This window comes from Lytechinus variegatus, chromosome 1, assembly GCF_018143015.1.
Source record: "Lytechinus variegatus isolate NC3 chromosome 1, Lvar_3.0, whole genome shotgun sequence".
Classification (NCBI taxonomy): Eukaryota; Metazoa; Echinodermata; class Echinoidea; order Temnopleuroida; family Toxopneustidae; genus Lytechinus; species Lytechinus variegatus.
Window position 1 is genome coordinate 21,609,301 of NC_054740.1, and position 26,170 is coordinate 21,635,470.

General features: G+C 34.0%; 1 protein-coding gene across 1 annotated transcript; it reads right to left on the reverse strand.

Moving 5' to 3' along the window:
* Window positions 1–625: 625 nt before the first annotated feature.
* Window positions 626–23,798, reverse strand: LOC121406200 (integrin alpha-V-like). The gene is made up of 29 exons (XM_041597224.1): window positions 23,552–23,798; window positions 22,324–22,634; window positions 20,892–20,986; window positions 19,756–19,891; window positions 18,993–19,051; window positions 18,308–18,350; window positions 17,487–17,582; window positions 16,089–16,180; window positions 15,092–15,198; window positions 14,412–14,517; window positions 13,762–13,864; window positions 13,110–13,210; window positions 12,521–12,611; window positions 11,753–11,798; window positions 11,072–11,179; window positions 10,424–10,479; window positions 9,942–10,087; window positions 8,937–9,068; window positions 8,471–8,535; window positions 7,815–7,962; window positions 7,338–7,424; window positions 6,790–6,869; window positions 6,288–6,371; window positions 5,875–5,965; window positions 4,949–5,110; window positions 3,348–3,728; window positions 2,688–2,789; window positions 1,982–2,146; window positions 626–736 (listed from the first exon to the last, which is right to left on the reverse strand). Exons 1-29 carry the CDS (start codon window positions 23,743–23,745, stop codon window positions 626–628), a joined length of 3,498 nt encoding a protein of 1,165 aa, XP_041453158.1. The 5' UTR covers window positions 23,746–23,798.
* Between the last annotated feature and the right edge of the window lie 2,372 nt (window positions 23,799–26,170).

Sequence of the window (26,170 nt, forward strand, 5' to 3'; positions counted from 1 at the left end):
TAAAAGTAACTTAATGAACACCAATTTACAACTCATGTAATACCTATACTACTGCATTTTACACTACACATATACCGAACAGCAATTTCTTTTAGCTTGATGTGCATAAAATTTGTCCCTTTTATTGGACAAAGTACTGTGCAATGTTTCTTGTATCACGCTTATAGAAGCTTAAATAGATTTGTAAATATGAATAGCAAAACCTATATTTTTTATTTTTTTATTGTGCAGCATAATGTTATACCGAGCACATGTACTTATATTGGACTGACTAATGTAAAGATGATTTTCAAGCAGAGATTGGATACTTAAAAGATTATGATCCGTTTCATCAATCCAATTAAATTGAAAATGCGATGGACTTCGTGACGAACGAATAACTGAACTAATTCATTAAACTATGTCCAGAAGTAAACTGATCCGAAACAAATTTCCTGATTTGAGAAGTCCAGTCTATGTAGATGATAACGATAGGTGTTTTTTTTTTAAGTTAAACGGTTGAAATCAGGCGTGGATCTAAGGGGGGAGGGGCGGAGGGCACGTTCCCCTTTTAATGTCCAATTTTTTGGTTTAAAGTGTCCCCTGTTAAATCCGTGACCGGCCCCTGAATGGAACGATCACGCTGCTAGTCATCATCAAAGATTACACTTCGTTGTCTAAGACTCATCCTGTCAGGTTTCTTTCGGAGTAACACTTTGTCCTCCATACCAATCCTCTGCCGCTTAAAGAACCCCATCTAAAAAAATACATTTAAAAAAAAAGAGAAAAATGATTCAAATATGTATGATATAAATGCGAATTCAACATTTAAACAAAACATCCAATGATGAGAAAAATAATTCAGTATTAAACGTGATCAATAGACGTGTATTTGTTGTGTTTATAAACACCTTGAGCACTCTACAGAGTGGATTTGGCGCGATATAAGTATTATTATTATCATTATTATTATTATTTGTTATTATTATTATATTGTTGTCTTGTTTTCTTTAAATAGGGTGGTCTTTGCAGAGTTCAATTATTCAGAATGTATTGTATGGTAATAGGGAGTGATAGTAAAACAATTTAGAATCAAATTAAAACAAGTAATATGTTAGCTGATAACCGTTGGTGACAATTGAACAATACTTAAATAGTTGGCATTTTCAATACTTAAACAGTTGGTATTTTCCGGTTTTTAAATATCTTAAATGTATGACTTGGGTGAGCAAAATGTAATTACCGAATTTATTTTGATTCATTCAAGTATCATTTATTGAATTGAAATTGCATATACTATTTTAATTCTTCTTGAGATTTCACTTTTGAGAATATCACGTTGACATCATCATAAGATCATCATAATAAAGAGAGTTTAATGACGTCAGGATCAGCCCTGGAACCAGGCAGCTGCGGGATAGTCGTATACAGCCCCCGGGACTCCGGGGCTCCCAAGTGATAAAAGGGGGAGGGGGGGCGTAGAAAATTGGAAAGGAATGAGGGGAAGAAATGATTATTTCACGTAATGAGTATGCTGTATACAATATTGAGTAAAGACAGTATTCAGAGTACTTCCCCCGGGACCAATCCTGGATCCTCTTGCAGCTAACTAGGGCCAATGATACTGAATAAATGCACTGTTAGAATTTTATCCTTAAAATAAAAGAAATTCCTGCAGCATAGTCTTGAGAACATCTGTAATCTTACAGGAAATTGGTGTTTGGTGTATGGAATCTTACAATTTTCCTTAAATAAAACACACTTTTCCCCCTTTTAAACAGACCTGTTCAGTTAAATTGCAGAAAAATGCCTGTTTTATGAATTTACAGAATGATTATGTTATTGCTTTCTGCAAAATCTTCTTTTTTCTGTAAAATCACGGGTTTTTTAACAGTGTTGCCTCCATTATATCGAAACACCCTGACACTGCCCCTTTTTTATTAATAAAGAAAAGCTACCATCATTTTATTATATTACCCCAATACGATGGATCACAACACACCTTGTATAGAATAGCATTAGTACCGGCAAGAAGAGCCACGCCCACCAAGCAAGCCAAAATGATCATCCAGATACTGGTCTTTGGTAAAGGACCGGGTTGATAGGGGTTCGAATCGTTACCATTATCTTCTATTATCTGCTGCATCGCTACCACTCTCGTAGTTGCCTTCATTCAAAAAAAGAAGAAAAAGAATGACAATTAATCGGAGCTTATTTTTGTTTGGATGTTTAAAATCTGTACTAAATGTACCGTTTTTCGACCAATAGTTCCATTCCGTACCTCCTTGGCATATTTATTATCCTTTTATATTTTTGCATATTGAGTTAAGAAACGTCTTCATAAATACATATATCACCAACCAGACTTCCTTTACTAACTGTATGTATTTTATTGCATTTGATGATCATATTTTTGCCACAGTCGGGCAACAGTCACACCAACGACATCGGCTGCAAACTGAGCGATAGTATGCCATGCCTTTGTGGGTCTATATGCCTGGTCAGTTCACCGGTGTGACTGCGGTTGTCGCTGTCGAAACAGGTGAATCCTTCTTGCCCATTTAACAGCTTCATACCCTTTTGTTCAAAATTCTAATTTTGAATTCGGAAATTTAGACCCATCCCCCGTAGCTAATCATGTCATTTTACAACCATCAAAGCAAACTGGAACAATAAAGTCACGGAGTAATCAAATATTGAGTATTTACCGTTGCAGAAAACGATATATTTGAAGGCAGTTGAACGGTGTACTCGCTACCATACACTAAAACATCTGCGTTAGAAACCACGGCAAGACTGGTGGTGTTGAGCTGGAAATATATTTAAAAGAAAGAAACGAAACGAAGGGACATTAAAGTACATACTTCGTTCGTGCGTTATGATCAGGTAAACAAAAACTCGAATGAGTCTGCAGAGAATAGGGACATATTCGGGACCCATTCATCCCTATTCGGAGAGCTCTCCGAATCAGAGACGAATATGTTCCGAATCTACCGAATTTATCCGAATCAGGGTAGAATTCGGTTTGGTGTAGCCCTAGCTAAATGCTTGCAAAAAAGGGTAAAAGATCAAAAACAGTATCAAAGTAATAGATTAACTATCATGATATTGGTAATTTAGAAGAGTGTACATAAAAAAACAAATATGTAACGGATAAAAGATATGCAATGACATAGAATACTCAACTGAATTTAAAGAGATGTGAGGGCATGTTCCTATATGATCATTTTTTAAAAAGAATGATAACAAGTACGCGTGGAAAATTATAAAGAAGAGAGAGAAGAAAGCGAACAAAGAAAACAAGTTATGATCTCGCATCCAACATGTCTGTTCAATAATTATTGTCAAAATTTGTTGCGCACCCATACCTCCGGGCTCAGTTTGAGAAAAAGATCAACATTAAAACGTGACGTCACAATGATCGTAGCACTGTCCCGGAAAGATGTTTTCCTTGTTCCTAGTGTATCTATGTGACATGTGATCTCAAAACAGACAGTCCCATCAAGGCATTCGATGATAGGTATATCATCCTCAAACGATATGTAATCGTCTTCGGTCATGTTGTTCGACACTCCAATATCAGCACGTCGCTTTCGACGTCGAGCAGGTGATCGACCACCAAACACTGGCTCTGTAGGATTGTTTGTTGGAGACGATGTTGATAGCTGGTGACCATGCTGAGGGGAAGGGGCGGTTGACGAATAAACACTTGAATCATCATCAGGAGGGGCAGCAGTAGTCGAAAGAATCTGCGAGAAAATAAGAAAGAGAAAGAACTGAAATTATTATATTCCTGGTAGGTGTTTCATTGAGATGTTCATAAGTTAAACGCGACTTTAAGAATGACTGGTGATCCTTTCTTACGCGCTAACTAAATAATGATTTTTAATCACCAATGAACATTTAAATCATTGGTGAATATCATTTACCAGAAGAAAGAATCACCAGTCGTTCTTAAAGTCGCTCTTAACTTACGAACAGCTTTATGAAACGACCCACTGGTGGGCCTATCAAATCGATACATCGCTTAAAGGGCAAGTCCACCCCAACAAAATCTTGATTTGATAAAAAAGAGAAAAATTCAACAAGCATAACACTGAAAATTTCATCAAAATCGGATGTAAAATAAGAAAGTTATGGCATTTTAAAGTTTCGCTTATTTTCAACAAAATAGTTATATGAACGAGCCAGTTACATCCAAATGAGAGAGTTGATGACATCACTCACTCACTATTTCTTTTGTATTTTATTATATGAAATATTGTTATTTTCTCTTCACTGTCATGTGAAATGAAGTTTCATTCCTCCCTGAACATGTGGAATTCCATTATTTTAACATTTTATGCTTCAGGCAAGGAGGTCCTAATCGTCAAATTCGTAAAAATTGAAATATTGTATAATTCAAACAATAAAAAACAAAAGAAATAGTGAGTGAGTGACATCATCGACTCTCTCATTTGGATGTAACTGGCTCGTTCATATAACTATTTTGTTGAAAATAAGCGAAACTTTGAAATGTCATAACTTTCTTTATTTACATCCGATTTTGATGAAATTTTCAGCATTGTGCTTGTCTGATTTTTCTCTACTTATTCAAATCAACATTTTTCTTAGGTGGACTTGACCTTTAAGATGATGAAGAGACAAAACGGATAAATCCTTCGACAATCAATTAAATGATGATAATTCGACCATGGCGCTCGGGACTTTCAAACTGACTGAACTATTCGGTAATTGAAATAAAGGAGGAAATGACCACTACATGTAAAACGAAAGAGAGAATCGTATCACTTTCTTAGTACTATAGTGCAAATCAGAGGTGGTGCCAGGCGATCTAAAGGTGACGATGTTTTTTTTTTCAATGACATAATAAGAGGTATTATAAATGTATTCCTAGTTTCACGACCCAACCTTTACATACTGAATGTGATTACTCTGCTGATGAATTATACTAACTCATTTACTGTACCTTATCTGTTACGACCTTCAACACATCACATTTATCGCCACCCTCAACCTCGGCGTCGACGAGTTCTATGATGTCGTGATCGGTGGTCGAATCCGAGATTGAATGTGGAAAATAAATCAACACGGATGTCCGTCCGATGTCACTCGGTCCCCTATTACGGAGCTGTAGAAACAAATTGAAAACTAGAGCAAATGAATTATATCCCGAAATATAATCACAAGCGATTTAAATGAAACTTTCATTGAACGAAGTCAAATAAAACATTAAATGTGCAGAGGTTCCTTTTAATAACCATTGTTTTAGTTAATGGACATTGAGCTGTTTCTTGAATGAAATGATTCCATTACGAAATAATAATGTAAAGCAAATTTTTTGAAGCTGAAAATAAATAATTTCGTTAAAATCAACTGAAAAGATATGCAAAATAACATAATTCGGTGTATTCGAATTATCACTTACCACTTTCAGATCCAAGATTGATCGGGGGGGGGGGGGGAAATAAAATTCCAAATTGAGGATGTCGAAGTCTCGAAAATTATCAGAATAAATCAGAAACAGATAAAGTTCGACAAGGTGACGATTGACAATTTTGGCATCTTTTCACGAGATTCTTTGAACGCCACAACTTATTTGGATATACATATATTTTTTTTTATATCAGTGATGATTGATTGTCCTGTAATATTCGACTTAACTTCAATTGAAACAGATAAAATAAATTCGTCATCAACTGAATGTTGCTTTATATTTCACGTATGCTATTTGGAATTGTATGTTTTTATCCGCACGGCCCTGCGCAAGAACATTTTTTTGGCTGATGAAGGCCTCGTGCTCAAATAAATAAATTGAATAAATGAATGAAGCAGACCGTATACCTAATGACCCTTGAACATTGATTATAAAATGTTGTGAAATTAATACCATACCATATATCGATGAATCATGTTGGGTTCCTCGTCTGTCATTGAAGTGTTGCCTCTTTCATAGTCATAAAGAAGATATTCATTATCTGCTGCCCTGAGTAAGACAAGGGATTTAGACTTAATATTATGCTTTCAAATTTTATATTTTCAATATATTCCAAACTAGAATAGTCCGCACGATAATGTTGGCTTTCATTATTCTTCTTATATATATGCCAAAAATAATGTAAAATTTATCATTTATTTTTATTTTTTAATATCCTCCACATTACACGACACAAATCATTTTGGCCGCAGGATTCGATTCATTTTACTTGGTGAATGCCTTACTAATAGTTCGGTCTACTTAACCGGCCCAGTGTTAACGAAACTATCATAATCCATTGCGTTTGTAATAGTGTGAGGATAATATTTACCCTTCGAAACTAAGCTCTGATTTAACAGTGACATTCACGCCTACAGAAACTCTGTTGTTGATTGGGGTACTGTCATTGTGTGTGCTGGTATAGGATAAAAAACAAAAACATATGCAATATATACTGTAAGAATATTCTGAAAATATATATATATAGAATGCTATACCGTTTATGTTATATTTCTATGGCAATATTATCGCTGTTCTGGTTATAACCATTATAACTTTCACCTAAATGATATCATCGTCACATCTTCATCAAGCAGCCAGCATAAATATGTATTTAGGTGAATCATTGTGTACATATGACTTTATGCATATTGTTTAAGATACACCTTTCTAGATAAGGAATTTAAGTTGAATAAAATAATTAATGAAATGTATTTTCATAATAGTACTCACATAAGATTAATTTGAATGAAATTGGCGTCCAAACATATCAGAAATTATGTATTTTTAATGAGAAATAATGTAATTATCTGAATAAAGTTGGTTTCTTATACCTTGAAGTCTCCATTACGAATGAGAAATTGGTGAAATCGCCTTCCACAGTAGCGGCTGCGAACACAAGTTGAATGAGGATCTTTATTATGAAATGATAAAAATGGGAAAATCTTGATGAAAAGTATATTTGGGTGATATACAAATATGTTTTTAAATAAATCCATCATTTCTATCTATCTATCTATCTATCTTTCTTTCAATGATGCTGAATAAATATATTTATCTAACATCCACTGCCACGCAGATAGATAATCCAAACGGTTCAGTTCATATTACAAACATTTCTTTAAAAGTCTCTTATAAACGAGTTTTGAGATAGCTGAGATTTAGAGTGAGGAAATAAAAGGGAACGATATGAAACCTTCGGTTTTGCAGTCATTTTGTAAGTTTTGGTATAATTATTATGAATGCTTATCTTCGTTCATAAATGTGTCAGTTTAAACTTTATTGATAATGTATAATTTTTCATTTTGCAATGTGCTATAATGAATTGTAATAAATATTATTATAAAACTTAATCAGGGCATGATAAAATGACGCATCTCACCTGTTCATTTGCTTTCATCGGATTTCCAAGATCGCAAACTAAATCAGCTCTTCCAGCCTTCTTGTCACACGTGATCAGACGATTATTCTGTCATAGATTACAAATAAACATGCGATAATCATGTGACTTCTCTCAAACAAATCAATATTGATAATTCGAGAATCATCTACTACCAAAAAACATTTCATCTTTAATTTTTTTTAACTTTAACCTTTCGATTGACGGTATAGACATAGGATATCTTAACCCTTTTTTAGATTAAATTTTTGTTGTCCCTTCGCTACACTGTCTTGCAATATATTAGTTCGTCATAGCTATCATAGCTGGAAATGGTTATTTTCCTTACAACTATCATAATTATCATCGTCTCATTTGACCAGATCATTGAGTCATTTTTTTATATATAAAAAAGTAGTATAAAGTTTATACAATACATGATATTAGTTGTATTCAGATCCAACTCAACCCCATGTTTACCTTTCTTAGTTGAATAACCTGCACGAATTGAAAGTTATTCGGTTGAGTGAAGTTGAGTATACTCTCATAGGCATCCTCGCCATGGTTTGATATAGAAATATTCAGATGAATCACCGCTGGTGCTCCTACTACTATCACAGAAGTATCTCTGTTCAAAAACGTAGAATATTACACTATCAACAACTACATGATTGTATTCATGTGATATTACATAAAGATAATGATGAGAATATCAATAAGAATAATTAATTCATTGTTTAAGAAGAGTGTCCATCGTGAAATAAAATCAATCGAAGCCATTCCTCTGGGGTTTTTTTCGAACTTGGAGCTTGGACATGTTGGAAGCGAATCCTAACGAGAAAAGATGGAAAGTTCAGAAGTCATGGGCAGCGGAACAAAAAGAGGGGCCGCCCCCATATTTTGCAATAAACGTATACAAACACGTATAAATTACCATCTGATTGTGATCTGTGCATGGCCTGGTCAGCCCCCTCCCCTTGCTTATATAGTTTACCCCTCCCCCCCCCCCCGAATTCAAAACCGTTCCACCGCCTCGTTAATAAAAGGGGCATGGGTTGCTTCCTCCCATCCTGATACACTGATCAAAATTATGGTAAATTGGCACCCCCAATAAATAAAAAGTGTTTGTAGCTTACGATGACACATCGATAGAGAGGTCTGGTACGCAGATGGTACTATTGCAGTCATATATGAAGGGGATCTAAAGATGGAAGATTGATATCGTGAAGTAAACAGATTATTAACAAAATATATATTGTGATACCCGTCATCATGCGTTATCTGAACATGACATGGACCAAAGCAATATTGTGTTCTTTGAAATAAAAAAAAAACAACTTAATAATTGATCGAATGTGAAAATTATATTGACGGAAATTTGAAAATCCAAACTACTTCTTGTGTAGGGAAATGAAAGAAAGTGCCGAATATCCAGCAAGCTTCCTTTAAATTTCACACTCCATTTTGATAACTTTTCTGAACTGGAATTAAAACTTGCTTCCAAATAAAGTAGATACAGACTGAAAATAATTACAAAAAAAAATTGACTTTATTAGCGAAGTTGCGAAACCCTTGATACAAATCTTTGATTAATACACTTACTGATAACTCTTTATGTGGTTCAATCTTAGAATCCAAAATAGGGGATAAGTTTCCATCATAACTTTCCTGGTTGTTAGTTATCGCATAATCAACTCTGTATCGAATAGGTGTTAACTTGTCTCGAATAGAATTCTGAGAAAGAAAATAAAATGAAGTTACTGATAATCATTGCAAATGCGATCTGCAGATGGACATGGGAATTTTTTTATTGCGGAAGTGATAATGTTGAGTAACTCACAAGGGTTGACTGCCCCCCTTGCGATTTTTCAAGTGAAAAAACCCTAGAAAAATAAGGAGAAAGAATGAATGAAGAAGGGTGTAAAATGAGAGGTCCGATCCGTGTAAACTTTATATAAATACTACTCTAATTTAATTGAGAAAAATATGACGTCACATTCGTCTGCCCTCCCTGTCAACATACCCTAGCGTCGCCCCTGGGGTGGTGATTCATCATTAATAAAAAAAAAATTATTCTCATAGTAATCAATAAATGGATCTAACGAAAAGCAAAACATGCACAATGTCTCAGAAAACAAGCTTATAGAAAATTTTGAACAAGTTGCCATGAAGGTAAATTGTCGTGACGTCACACTTCAATGGGCCTACTCAGCCAGGGGCTCGAAATACAGGAGCTCTCAAAAGCAAAAAGAATGATACCTATAGTTATCGATAAAAATACGTCTACGCATGAAAGTAGCAGTATTTAGGAGATTTTGGGGTAAAAATAATGAGGAGAAACAACATAATGATTAATGAATGATAATAATGTACATTTTGTGTATTTAGCGCATAATTATGAATCACAACAGCAATAAACAAATCTCTATGCGCTTTAGGTAGTTTGAATGAAAGGAAATAAAGAGAAGGAAATAGCTAGCGAACTTAAAAAAATGACACCATTAATATTGCGTAATGGGTTGGTCATGCGCATATCTATCTTAATCTGACTCTCTCGTCCTCTTTGAGTTCCATCAAGTTTTTGAAAGCAAGACAGGAGGTACATACCACAATGAAGCCAGTAAGATGAATACAACGTGGTATGTCCTTTGAAAGAGATGACACCTGGCTGAAGGAATCTGCATACCCGTTAGGTAATAACAACATAGATCTGATGGGGGTCTGGTCAATAGATGAGAGAGTATATGATACATCTAAAAAAGAAGGGAGATATATACTAGTATATATAGACAGGATGATATTTATTGGTTCCAATCTCAGTTTTAGATTATGAAGACTCCACAAATTTTATTAACTGCACACTGGTTCCACACAAAAAAAAATCAGTAAAAAAAAGAAGCTAAACGTATAGAATGTTAAAACGTCATAAGGTACGATATAATAGATCAGAACATGGGTGGCATAGATATATAAAGTAGAAAAGAATGGAAAATTAGATGGAATAGACTGATAAAGAATTGGATTAAATTGTATGCATCATTATGGACTGGAATTGAAATAGAATGGAATGGCAAGCAGTTAAAACTTACTCATTTGTTCAGGGAGAGCAACTCCAGTAAACAGCATACACAGAGATACTTTAAAGCTACAATAAAGAAATAAAATGGAAAGAGATTTTGAAATACACTAAACAGCAGTAGAATCTCATTTTTTTCGCAAAGGTTCACCTCTGGTTATGTTGGTTAAAAATCAGTTTATCAAATAGAAAATTATTAGGTTCGATTTCAAATTCAAATTTATTGAACACACATCACAAAAACACACGACAAAATTTATACAAGTATTACATAAAGTACGGCCTCTTTTATCACATCTATCCCGACATATATCAGTAGATAATGTATTCTTTCTATTGGAGGGCATTTAATACAGATTTTCAAAGAATACATTATGGATCAAGTCTTGTATCATCATAAGAGCAAAAAGAAACATTTTTTGGGGGTATTTTATAGTCCATGAAACATGTCAAAGGGAAATTTGTTCACATGTGACATCACACATCTTTGTCGCATTACCAATAGGAGGATCTGCATATCATTGTTGATTGCAAAAATATTCAAATTCTCATTACTTGTCTGATTTTTCTCAAATTTTCTTTGATCTTATTCTTTGATTTTTCTGTTTCCATCCAAAGGGTTCATTCTCCTTTAAGGTCTGGTCACCAGGCCTTTAATTACCTGGCGACATGTGATCCGTCTTGCTGAAGAAGATTGCGTTCATCTAAGTCAATGCCTTTCATTCCATTCAAGGTCAATGTGATATTGAGATTAACTACAGGACGAGACCTAAGAGATGGAAAATAAAATTACAAGAGACTGATCAATTTTTGACTAGGCTTAAACCATTGTAAACCATGTACATGATTAATAAAGATAATTTTTGAGGTTTTGTCGATGTTGTCCAGCAGATCTGTGAAAGCTATTATAATGCTCGTCAAAACGCTCGTGGAGCGTTGTGGCCCAGTGGATAAGTGTTCTGACTTTGAAACAGAGGGTCGTTGGTTCGAATCCCAGCCATGGCGTAATTTCCTTCAGCAAGGAATTTATCCACATTGTGTTGCACTCGACCCAGGTGAGGTGAATGGGTACCTGGCAGGATTAATTCCTTGAATGCATGAGCGCTGAAAGGCAGCTCGAGCTAAAGCCGGGGTAATAATAATAAGAACGCGCCTCGGTATAGAATATTTCTAGATAGATGGCGTTATATAAATGCCTATTATTATTATTATTAAAACACTATATATCAAACAATAAAAACTCTCATAGATCACATTGGATAGCTCTCAACAATCTTTCAGTCCGTAAAATAGATACCCAAAACAAATATTAACATACAACATATACAACTTGTACACTCACCTGAAGAGTAACACTGTAGATGATAAATATGATCCTACAACCAAATCTATGATAAAAAGATATACCAATAAAACACGATTGAGGATTCATAACAGACCTGCTTATTAAACATGATCAAATTCGATGCATCACTTTTTAAAACAAAGACTGTTCTTGACAACCTGAAGATTGCCAGACATAGCAACAAGCAATGTATGCAAATATAATTTTAAGCAATTGTTAATTAGTAACAGGTGAAAGGAATACTTTGTTAACCGTTCCCCAAATTAACAACATGCATGATATTTGAACACTTTATACCGCAATTGTTTTGCGCTTATATGCTACCCACTTCCTTTACTCTAAAATGTTAAATGAACCAATCGAATCGGACATTCACCGGGTTTGGGGGGGAGGGGGACTGGGTGGGCTTCATCCCCCACCTTTTTTTCAAAATCGTGTACAAAAATGTTTAAATAACCACCTGATTGTGATTTATTGCATGGTCAGCCCCCTACTTTTTGGCTCAGCCCCTTCACTTTCAAACCGTTCTATACGGCCCCGGACATGGAAACTAAAACTTGTTAATAATTGAGCGAATATATATTGATTCAAAACAATCACCCTTTGACATGCATATAAGAGGTTTATGATGTTCTTCTTAACGCCCTTGATCTATCAATGTCTAAATTGTATATTATCATAAAAAGACCTGGCACGAAATAAACAGATCCAGAATAAACACATCTCGAAACCAGAGTTTTAAGACTATTTAAGTGGAATATTTACCGGGATATGTATTGTTATCCACGTCTAAGCCACCTCCGAGTGAAAATCCAAATGACGTCATTCTCATACCGAACATAGATGGACTGATGTGCTGTAAGATAAGTGATCATCATTAAATTCTTATGACTGGTTATTTAGTTCATTACATTTACAATAGTGAGCACTTGAATCTGTTATTTTCTAAATCCACTGAAGTCTTCCATAATTATTCTGCAAGAAAAGTGAATGAAACTCTTTTAAGAGTGTGTAGTAAGTTAGGTTTATGGAATATTTGGAGGACTTACTTAATAGGAGTTTTTTTTCCTGGTAAAATTGACAGATTTATCTGTTTAACCCAGTGACGTAATGAGCCAAGAAAGTTTAGTGGGGTATAGACATGTCGTATGGGGCAAATTTTTTTACAAAAAATCTAAGTTCGTGATCGATTTTGAATAGTGTCGTATTTCCATTAGTTTCCTTTCGTTTTATTTCTTTTTCTCCTTTTATGAAGATACATGGCCCCCAAATCTCCCATCTGTACTAGTGTTTTAACCTATTCAAAGCGGTTTATAATAGCTTCGAGAAGTATCATCTTTACTAACTAACGAACCTGACTAGGAGTAGGAGATAGACCACGTGATCCAGAGCTGAGGTAAATACTGACTCGACCCTCTTTCTCATCCCCGAAATATGGCGCCGATACTGCCAGGTCTATCAGAAGAACAAGATAGTGAACTGAGTGAATAATGTAACCCCCTTCGGCATTTGCTGGTCCCCTGCATCCGGTACATGTATGTTGTGCTTTCATTTGTTGTAATTGTTATCTCTGAAATTGTATTTTGCTTTTTTATCCCTTGCCTCTTTATAATATTTTAAAAATTGTTTTATTTTGTTAAATGTTTTATTTTATCTTGGATGCAAATAAAAGGACATATGGGCCAACCAACCAACCACTAGAAATAACATCCGTATAATATAAGCACCACCATTTTAAACAATACATATTGAATATGTATTGTTACTTTGATTGTATTTTGAAAAAATTGTTGAACGGAAATAAATAAATCTAAAATCTAAAAGCGGGCATTAACAAGAAACCAAAGAATCTAGCATGCTCCCTTCCATGACTGAAACTTATATTACGTACTATGTTGTATTTTATCTGATGGGATAAAACTGAAAAATATGTACGAATCATTCACTCACTCGAGTGAGTGAATGAATGACGGCTTATTGTCATATAGAATAAGGGTACAACATACCGATATAGCCATCTCTGTTGATATCACCAAGTGTTGTCATAGTATAACCGAATCTTCCACCAGGCCATTCGCCGCTGATTGTATGAGATACTGGGAATTCACCCTGGAAATAATCAATGATGAGAAAAATATGAATATGAATCGATGCATTAAATCGGCGTGATTTATTAGTGAGATTCAATAAATTGAATGATTGATTAATCAGATTAAATAACTAATTTGACGAATAAATTTGCACCTGTCGATTGTTCTCGTGATTTGGCTCGTCATATCCTGGTGAGGAAAAAAGGGTGAACAACTTACCAGTGGACACCACCTATCTTCCCTAGAAGACAAACTGTGGATTGTTTAAGAAACTTTCAGTTCTAGGGAGTCACATTTGACTCTCAAGTCAACTCCATATTTTCAGTCAAAGTGACCCTTTTCTGAGTTACTTTGACTCAGAATAGAATGATCTTCAGCTCATGACACACCATTTCGAGTCAAACTCATGAGGAGTCTGGGTCATTTTGACTCAGATTTTAAGCTTAATTTCCCATTGGCGACATTCCCAGACATATATTATGACTCTGCAAAAATGTGAGCGATTCATTGAAAAAATCTGAAAAATACACAACTATCAGCATTGATATCTTTATAATGGTTAATACCTGTCTGTCATTATAATATATGTGAATTCTTCCAACCTCCCAGCCGTCAGTGATGGGCATATCGTATGCAGTGTACATCGGAGCAGAGATAATAATATCATCGTACCTGTTAAATTCAAAGAAAAGAATTTTGACATTATTCGTCAAAATTCGTTTTATTCATTCCCAAATTTCAAACACATACCCGCATTTCTAAATACGTCAATATGATTGAAAATCAGAATAAATCAATTATTCTTTATACTAATTAGATGTAATATATTCAACATTAACTTCAATTCAGTTCATTTTCATCAAATTTGCACAAAAAGACAAAGTACCATTACAATGATTAAATACAAAGTATAACACATACAAATGTGTGGACTTTAACAAAAGTCAAAGGCCTATTGAAGACAAATCCCATACGGTAGCAATCAGAAAAAAGGATGAAAATGAAAGTAACTTAGGCAAAAGAAAAATGCAAAACAAAACGGCTTTATGAAAAAAAGCCAATTAAACATTAAAATATCAATTTTATCAAAGAAAATGTAAAATAAGAGATTTTAAAAGGAACAGAGAGAGGAATTGAAAGGAGTATTAGTGACAGCGTGAAAGTGAAGGATAGAGGAAGATCTTTTTAAAAAATGGGGAGGGGGTAGAATATATAGAGGGTGAATTATGAATGTGTGACGTCATACCCGTCGTCGTTGAAGTCAGCTACGACCAAGGCGTGACCAAAGTATGAACCGATTTGATGACCATTAATAATCAGATAGTTCCTCAGAGCTCTATCGCGAAACTCTACCTATATTGTTAACGAAATAAACAATGTACGAAGATAATTTATTAGTATCTCACCGTCGACAGAAAAACAAGCTTCTCTTCGTCCAGTGAACAGGGCAAGACGTAACGAATCTCTAACCTTACTTTTCATATAGGCTAATTAAATTTTAAAAAATGCAGTTTCTAAAAATTTCGTTTTTCATAAGTTACCGTCAGATAGACGCATTGACGGCGGAAGCCAAAAATTTTAGGAGGGGACAAGCAAAAAAAATTTGACAAGCAAAAAAAAAAAGGTTCTCAACACAAAAATTTTAGGCGGGACGTAGGAAAATAAATTGACAAGCAAAAAAAAAAAAAAAAAAAAAAGGTCATCAACAACAAATTTAGGGGGGACCGTCCCCCCTCCTCCAATTTAGGGGGGGGGGACACGTCCCCCCCGCCGCCTATGGATAGACGGCCTTACGATATAATATTTTAGAATACCAATAAACCTTGCTCATAACCCCATTTTTATTTTTTTATAAATGATAAAATATATCACATATACATTATAATATATATATATATATATATATATACACATATATTTTTAGATATAACCATATAAGCCATGTTTTTACTCCGCCTCGAATACGCTCTGTATGAAATCCGCACTGAGACAACAGGCAAAATATAAATCACATTGCAAAATACGAAGAAATAGCGAGTGTTCCATCCTCTCTATCTATCTCATATACTTATATAAATCGTACTATGTCCATTCTTTTTTAATTGACACTTTACCAATGTCATTATTTTCATTACTTTCATCTTTAATTAAATCGTCAGTGTTATGATTGTTTGACTTCTCTCTGATCATTCAAATCAAATAATATTTTCTGGATGTAAAATAATGAAAAGAATAAAACGAACCAATCCCCGATGGTGAATGGAACCACGTGGTACACCAGTCACATACTCCTCTTCGCCATCTCCGAAGAAATCTCCAAATGCTACAGAAGAACCTTTGAAAATAATTATATTCAACAAAAGTAAGGCTTTATACCTCTTAAAGATCTTCTTTTAATGAGGCTATATCTAATAAATTGAATGAGATTTGAGGATATATATAACTGAGCAACAGACAGCTGTACAGTTATACTTGAGTGACGCATTATTCCCCTTTAAACGCAAGCGCAGTAAACATGTGAATAGTAACAACACTCCTAGTAATGAAAAGATAGTGTATGGAATAACATATATTTCATTTGTAAAAACTATTATAAATTGTATATCAACAGTTTAGGCCCATTTCACTATGCATCAAATAAGAAAGGGTTATGATTTAAAAAACAAATCCTCCGAAATATAATTGGAATTGATACCAACACCAGATCCGTCATTAGATTAAATTGTAAATGCGTAAATGTACGCGTATCTCGACAATGCATAAATTCTTCATACTAGCCTTTTAAGATATAAACTACAGTATAATTATTGTTTTGATTTCTGTAATTATGTTTTATTTGAACAATAAATTTCGAAAGAAAAAAAAAGATATAAACTACAGTTCAATTATACTCACTAGCCAACATATTCCAAATATTGCCTATTTTGTATAGGGTGCTATTTATATTCAGTCATGTGGCGAGTTACGGTCCTGTGCAACGTTGCATAAAAAAAACTGTCATCTAATGGTAACTTTAAATGAGTCCTTGATTTTGATTGGCTGATGAGCACTGTTACCATGGTAGTTACCATAGGACGGCAAAGTTACCATAATAGTAACTTTACCATCCAATAGTATCTTTCATGAAATTCTTGATTTAGATTGGCTGTTGGGGCATGTTACCGTGGTAGTTACCGTAGGACGGCAAAGTTATCAGAATAGTAACTTTACCATCCAATAGTATCTTTCATGAAATTCTTGATTTAGATTGGCTGTTGGGGCATGTTATCATGGCAGTTACCATAATAGTAACTTTATGCAACAGGGCCTTATGTTGTATTACAAAACTGGTCTTAAGTTATCTATGACTTAACGCAATTGGAAGCCCTTATTTTCATACATTTTAACTTATTCTAGTCGTCGTAATATCCGTGCGTATATACCTTGCGAACAACTTTGTGAAACACCACCCAGGTGCATGAGTATGTCTCTAATTCGTTATTTTGATTGGTTGAAAATGAGGTTAATAATGCTACGTCTGTGTTTGCAAGCGGTCCCTGCATGGCAAGACGCCTGAATTGACCTAAATGTAGCATGATGCAAATATGTCTTTTAAAATTTGATATAAGTTTCTTCGCAAGAAGGAAATAAATTAGTTATACCTCTGTAGGTAAAGTCATAATTGATGCTATCAATTACATCACTCCTCCTAACAGTAGTAGTAGTGTCACTTGAAAAGTTACCAACGTATAACTCTCCTGGAATGAAAGTGAAATAAAACTCTACAATTTCGTAAGGATAAGTTTAGAAAAAAAAGAGAAAGTTAGATGGATAGATAGATAGATGAATAGACAGATAGATAGATAGATAGATGAATAGATAGATATCATTATCAATTCATTGTATTAATGCTAAAAAAGGACAATCAAACATAACATTCCATGCACTGTGACCTATATCCCTGTATTAATCACCAACTCTGCGTTAGGTATATATTTATTGTCATGATTGTGGAACAGTGCCTGACATGATTAAGGTCTGTCTCTCTATACAAACCAATATTGTGATATTCTCATTCTCATTTGAAAGACAGGAATGTTTACAATAAGTCAAAGAGAATGTGTGGTAAAACTAGTTTCAGCGAACGCATTCAGCACATAATATATAAAATTTATAAAGCGCTTTATACTGACATTTTAAAGCGCTAAGAAAGAAAAAAAAAAGAATATAAGTAAAAGAAAACAAAGAACAACAAAGACATTGAAAGTGAAAATACTATTACAACTATAAGGATTATATTGATGAAAAATTTAGATTAACATATTGATTAGCTCTATTTTCATTTTTCATTCACTTACTATTATACATGTTAAAATGTGTTTCATTGATTTATCTCTAGTTTTTGAGAAAAAAAGGAATTGTAAATCGATTTTAATTTGAACGTTTATCATAAAAGTTTGAAATTAATTATAATCATTTTTACCTTGGGCATAGAAAGCACCAACAGCTCCAATTATCCACTCCGTCTGGTTCAAAGATACAGGCAATAATCATTCATACTATTAATAATCATGCATGCTGCATTTTACATAGGTCTAAATTTATTTAGTATAGGCGTTCCAGTATAATGTCGGTCTAAAATTGCAATTTACATAGGCATAAATATCCATAGGATCCATCGTCAATATTATTGTCGATATAAATTTGAGTGATTTCTCTCTGAAAGTGCTAAAGAATTCGATAAACGAACTTAAGTTTGTAATAGGAACGTCAACGCCTTTATGAACTAATCCCAAAGATAAGTCCTAAAAATAATTCGAATTACTTTCTTCTTCAGAAAAAAAAAATTCAATGGACATTTTTTCACAATCTGGAAAATAATTTTCACGATTTTCCTTTACGGAGGTTTTGAAGGTTGTAAGTATATATATACGCTCTATAAAACAGTAATATGAAAAATTTGGAAATTGCTCATTATTTTTATAGCAATAATCATCCATTAAAATAAAAACCTTTACTTTTTATCTTCGAGGTAATGTTGAAACTTGCAAGCATATTTTGCCTTTCTTACTTTTATGTCAACATTACAAACCTGAAGATATCGAAAAAAATATTAATCAATTGATAAACATGATGGACTGGATTTACATAAAATTACTTTATGTTACCTCAGATATTGCGGCACTTAATCCGAACACACACCTCAGAAAATTGACCCTCGAAGAGTCTGTGAAAAAAAAGATAGTCACCTTACAAAGCAATTATCTTATTCAGTAACCGTTACAATGCAACCGTTATCACTGCTTAACTTTTAACATAATTTTAATCATTGTAAACTCTTTCACCGACAAAATGCCGATTTTTAATTATATTCGCTACATTAGTACTCTCACACGAATTCCATTTTCAAAAAAATTGACTTTATAAAAATATCAGAATTCATACTTCATACCACACTGCACTGCACATATACAGTTATACCAACGAAACCCATTCCATTACGGGTGACACGACATTTTCACTGGCGACAATTGCTCCGGGCTTTATTTCGTCTAAGATATAGGGTTAGTGATAAGGTTGCAATAGGGTATAGGTTTAGGATAGGGTAGAGTGTTAAATCCAGGGTTGAAGTTGGTCGTTCAATTTACGGTGTAGAATTCACAGCGGAGCAATGGTCGCCGGAGCAAATGTCAGGGGCCGCGGAACGGATTTCAAGGGGGGGGGGGCTGACCATGCTAAAAATCACAATCATATGGTCATTTTTACGTTCAGCCCCCGCTTCCGCGGCCCCGAATGTTATGTAACCCAATTCGGCCCTATGAAATTGATGCCTTGTTATAATTTGCAATTTACTTTATAACGTCCATGATTTGAACTGAATGGATTTTGTTAAAATCTTTATTAGAAAACAAACAATAAGAGTTATCTTACCATATGTTATACATGGATTGAAAGCAGATATTCTGGTGAAGTTATCATTTGAAAAGAAACATCCTCCAACAGGAAACCTTCTCGTATCTGGATGACTATCAACATAGTAAAACCAGGTGTATAGTGGCCGACAAACCTATCAAGATTAAGTAGAATGATAAAGACGCTCTTCAAGTCATGTTTTACAAGCACAATGCTCCGTGGGAAGTGGAGAATAAAAAGAAAAGAAAAAAGGGCAAAATTATATAAATCGTGTCTTTCTGAAGCGTGTAAACATTAAAGCTTGCATGAAACATATCGTTGCAAAAATAACTCTTACTAAATTACTTCAATTATACAGGAATAAGATTGCGCTTTGTGACTTTATCAAAATGATCCGTTGAAAAAGTCTTATGATTTTTAATGAATTTATAAGAATAAACAAAAACAAAACAAAAATACAAGTCATGAAAGTAAAAAAACATATCAGGGTCAGCAGGGGTAGATCTCAGATTTACATGAAAGGATAGGAAGGAAAAAAAACTGACAAGAAAAAACAAATAGGAAGGACATCCACTATCGATATGGGGTGCGCTTTCCCTTTAGATTTTTTGAAAGGAAAAAATGATAAAAACTTCTTTTGGGTTTAGCAAGGAATTGGGGGTGGACCCGGTATCCCCAGATCTGCTATTGATTAAGGCCACCGCACACCTTACGACTGTTCGCGATCCGATTTTGGAACAAATAACATTTTGCTTATTTTCTGAAAATGTGAATGGAACATAGCATTTTATTTGAGGTTAAAATTAATTGAAAAAAATACATTAACCATTTTGAAAGATTGCAACCCTTTATTTTGAAGTAAATGCAAAATAAGTTTCAAATCGTAGCCAATCGTACGACTGCTGTGACGTCATTACGACTAGATATTGAATTCGCATTTATTCTAAGAAGGCTGATAGCATAGTCACAGATTTGAACGGAAATATTTGTACGATGATTTAGAACATTACACAGGAAGATATTCCATGCCTCAATATGATCAAATTCCACTAGGTTTTATTAAAAAATCAGACCAATCGTAAGTTGTGCGGTCGAAAGTGATACAAGATTCTCTGAAATGATCAGGAGGAAGTAGAATGAAACCGGGTCCTTACTATCACTGTGCCATCAGGTCCTGAGCTTTTAATGGTCATCCCAAGCATCTGACCAGACTTGTTGGTTATCTGATCTCCCTCAATAAAGTCGTTTCCTGCATTACAAAATACAAACAAATTCCTCAATTTCCGCATTATTTTATTTAAAAAAAATCATATGTTCTATGCAAACTTAAAAAGCAATTTTTTTCATACTTGCTTCGAATAAGCATATTTATATCCATTTAAGCAAATACATATTAAAAAACATATTACTTAAACATTGTTTTGCATCCTTTTTAATTTTAAATCTACGCCTTACTTATGTAGGAGCTGGTAAATGTTCACATTTTCAAACAACTGTCAAATAATTTTGTATTTGAAAATGTTTTGGATTAGGGTGTGTAAGATAGTACATTTTTATTTGTTGAAGCAAAGAATGACCAACATTAATAAGTAACCTATTTGTAAATTTTATTGATTTTTTTTAGGTTTTAGCAAATTTTTCTCGCTGTTTCATTTGTTAGGAACTTAGGATGCACCGATAGGGCAAATGTCAGAACCTTATATCAAGAACAGGCATACAATAAATGAAGTTAAATACTTTGGATTTCACATCTCTGAGTTGGAATGATGTCTTCAAAATCCTGACGAGTAATTGACTGTCGTGATTATAAAGTCCTTCCACTTTTACAGTGTCTGTTTTACTCAAATGAATTAAGTTGATGTAACATAATTTCCTTGATTAAATGGCTGCAAACAAAATTTAAACAAGTAAATGTTTACCTAAAACTTCAAAAGTTAAGAAAATTCTTCCCTAGATTTAATCAAATAATTTCAACAAATTATTTTTTACAGTGTAGACAGTGATCGGGGGGGGGGGAGGCGAAGGACGTGCCCCCTCCTCCTCTTTCGATTTTTTGTTTCTGGGTTTCTGGAATTGTTCCTCCTCGATTTCCAAAGCTTTTTCCCCAGAATTTTAGATGTTTGTAATTCCCAAAAGATAAATGTGATAGAAATGAACTTTCAAAGCACGCGTACCAGTCAATCATCGCCTTGAAATCAACAAGAAGTTATGCGCTGTAATGTATACTTAGTTGATTTGACGCACACATATATCAAACGATTCTGCCCACCAGTCTCTCATGAAATCCGTTACTGATTTTGAAGGGAGAAATTTTTTTCTCTGTGTGTATGATAATTTGACTATCTTAACAATGTAAAATCAATAATTAATAATATTTGTATTCTATACTGAAATGTTCATTTGTTATTTTAATGTATTGCCTGTTTGCTTTGTGATGATAATCCTTAAATGTGAGGATTATAGATAGAAACTCTTGATTTTTTTTTGTTCAAGTCATCATTTAAACAGTAGCCACAGAAAGTTAGTATCGCACTAAATGAATAAAGTAACAAACATAAAAGGAGCTTGACATATTTCCATTATTACCTGAAGTATCAAAAGGTATCTGTTGACAGGAAGAACCTGATGTTGTATCCGGTGATATCGTGGCGGGTTCGGGAGTTGATGGTGACGAGGGTATCTTCTTGGCGCTCCTCGGTACCTCATAAGAGGAAGACAGAGATTGGCTTGCGTCAGTTGGGTCAACCCATGATGACGATGATGATGACGATGATGATGCCGATGTTGGTGACGGTGTTGGTTCTTTATGATTCGTGTTGACTGGGCATTTGTAGACTGCCCCACCCCTGTCAACCCCTGATTGGTCAGTCTGTGCCCGAGGTGCCCCAACAAGGATCCTTGTAAATTAAATTCAATTAAAAATATTCAAATACAGTGAAAAATAACATAATATTGCATACATGCAGCAACAGATAAATACAACAAATAAATACAATCCATAGAAGAAATCAACATATGGTCAGAGACAACCAATTAAATCAAAATATTGTAGGCGGATGCCCTATTATAAATTTGGCAATGGAAATGCGTATCTCACAGAAACAAAATAATAAAACTCGAATCGCGATTAGAATAATTTGTTCATGTTGACTTGAATACGATATATTTTAAGCCCCTTGTTTGTTTCATCCACTTTTCTTATCTTTGTATTCGTTTCATCCACTCCTTCTTTCCCTTTTCCCTTTTATTCTCTGTTCATTTTTTTCTCCTGGCTGTTGGCAAACGGCTGAACCCCGCGGGATTCCCTAGTTACGGGCCTGACCAAAAGAGTTGTAATCGAATGTAACTTAAATAATCAAACCTGACTTGATTAAAAAACAAAGAGTGGGTATTGAAAAGAAAATCTCACAAATGTACAAACTCACTTTAAATGCGCGAATTTGTACTATTTCCGCTTGCTTATTTTTTTTCAAGTAACTTTTTCGTTGGAAGTACAGTCGTGAGCTCTCAGATAAAAAAAAAACACAGATAATTATAAATGCAAACAAATAGGGGCGGAGCGGTCGCCCTATTACTATTATAGTAAAAAGAAAATAAATGAAAGAATAAAAAGAGAGGCATAGACTGGCGCCAGCCCTGACATAAAATCACGAACAAAGGGCTCGTCCTTTATACATTCTCTTTAATGTGGGGGCCCGTCTTTTTCTTTCTGGTATTTATATGCTAATTAATAGAAACTTTTACATTATAATTTTAATTTAGATTTTTTTTCTTTTGGGGGGGATAACATTCGGTAGAAATAGCCCAAACTTACATGTTTTGGTTCCCCTCTCGATGCAGTTCTACAGCAAAGCCGAAATAGCTTTCAGGAGAACCCTGATAAACACTTGGTGAGGATACATCGATGTTGAAAGCATGAATATAATCAGTCAACATTATCAAGATGATTAGCTGGAAAATGGAATAAACCAAGAATCCAAGACAAGCGGGATCTCTTAAATGAACCATGTTCTCATCCTAATCTAAAAATGTATCTTATCTGTAGCAAGTATTTCACTATTCACAGAGAATATGAGAGTGCCCTGAAATCGTGTCGTTATCAATCAACAGACCCTCAAATATATCCTCGTTGAATTCATTTGATTAAAAAAAAGATTGTTGAGCTTTGACTTTCATGCAGATCCTGGTCAGGTACCTCCACACCCAACATGAACATCAACAACAACAAAAGGTATATCCATGCAGCTTCCGATTCAATATTGGATATAAACAACATCTCACTGAACATGGGTAGTCTGTTTTCATTTCCATGAAAAATATAAGGATGAAGTGCTGAAGTGGCGTATCTAGGACAAACGGCGTCCGGGTCAAGCTCTAAAATCGCGCCCCTTTCAAAGTGTATTTTATATATATACTAATATACTTAGTGAACATACGATCAGTCAAAATAAAACATCAAAATCAAAACATAAAACATGAAATATCAATACGAGTGTGATTGTTTTTCAGTAATAGGACGTTAAGGCAAAATATTGGTTGTCTTTATTTGTTATCATAAACATGATGCGTATATCAAATTACTAAATGAATATGATTGTTAAGCGCGAGCTGAAGTTATTGATATTCAGACCTGGAAAAGCAACAATAAAAAAAATGGAAATTCATAGAGATGATAGGTATATCAGTAAATAAACCGACTTAATACGAGGGCGAAGCGCGAGCCCATTTTTTAAAATACTAAAGTCTTGAGACTGAATATTCTGAGTACTTTTTCTTATCATTAACATGATACATAAAATGATATAATTAATAACAATTAATGTGAGCGCGAAGCGCGATGTGAAAAATTATTGATATTTAGGCTTGCAGTCGGGACATTTTATACAGTTAGGGAGAAGTAATCCATCGATGCGTATATCTAACTAAGCAGTTAAAACAAGAAGGAGAGGTGAGCTGGAAATTTAAATATATGCTTATCTGAAAAGGAAAAAATAAGGACTGTTTGTTGGAATTAATGAAAAGGAGGAGTATTGCGAGCAAGCAGATTTTTTTAAATATATTAATCCTTATGTTGAAAATGGACGTTTTAAGATATTAGAAAAATGTTTATATAAACGGTTATATAAGTTTTTGTCTTCATGTAATATTTTATTTGGTAATCAATATGGATTTCGTTCGGGTCACTCTGCATCGATGGCTCTTCTCGATTTCATTGATAAAGTTTCACATTCTATAGATTCTAAGGATTACATGATTGGTTTATTTTTAGATTTAAGTAAAGCGTTTGATACTTTAGATCATAATATTTTGTTAAAAAAATTAGAAACGTATGGTATTCATGGAAATTTGTTATCTTTATTTAGAAATTATTTGTTTAATCGCTTTCAGTTTGTTGATTTCGATAACCATAAATCTTCATATAAGTTGATTCGATGCGGAGTGCCCCAGGGTTCCATACTTGGCCCACTACTTTTTTTGATTTATATTAATGATATTATTAGTTCTTCGCAACTGTTGCACTTCATTTTATTTGCAGACGACACCAGTGTGTTCATGTCAAGTCCAAATTTAATTTATTGATAGATACATTTAACAATGAATTGATCAATGTGAATGACTGGTTGATCAACAATAAACTAGTCGTCAATGTAAAAAAAACACAATTTATTATATTCACAAAAAGAAAAATTAACCTTAATAATCCAATTTTACGATTCAATGGTCAAAACATATCCCGTGTTTCTGTGGTTAAATTTCTTGGTGTGTATATTGACGATAAACTGACTTGGCATGAGCACATTGGTGTCGTGTGCAATCGCATTGCAAAATGTGTGGGTGTTCTCTACAGACTTAAACACTTTCCTCGATATATTTTAATTATGTTGTATTATTCACTGATTCTATCACATATAAATTACTGTAATATTGCATGGGCTAGTGGGAATGATTATTTTATTTCTAGATTATTTATACTTCAAAAAAAGGCCATTCGTATAATTTGTAATGCCCCTTACAATGCCCACTCATCACCTCTTTTTATTCAGTTGAACATGTTGAACGTATATGACACAAATGTTTTCAATATTGCCTCATTTATGTTTATGTGTTCCAAAGAATTATTACCACCATATATACTTTCTAAATTTTCTCTCAATAATACTTTTCATGAATATAACACTCGCATTGCCACAAATTTTCATTTACCCAAGATAAGAACAAATGTTGCAAAAAATTCAATTTATTTTAAAGGTCCAATAGTTTGGAATAATATCCCAATGCATATAAGAAATATCCCTTCTTCAAAGAGTTTTAAAAAACATTTCAAATCCCATCTTTTGAGTTTGCATGACTTTGATTGAGTAATTCCTTTTTTTAATAGATACAATTCTTGTTTTTACCCCCCCCCCCCATCCATCTGTTTGTTGTTTATTTC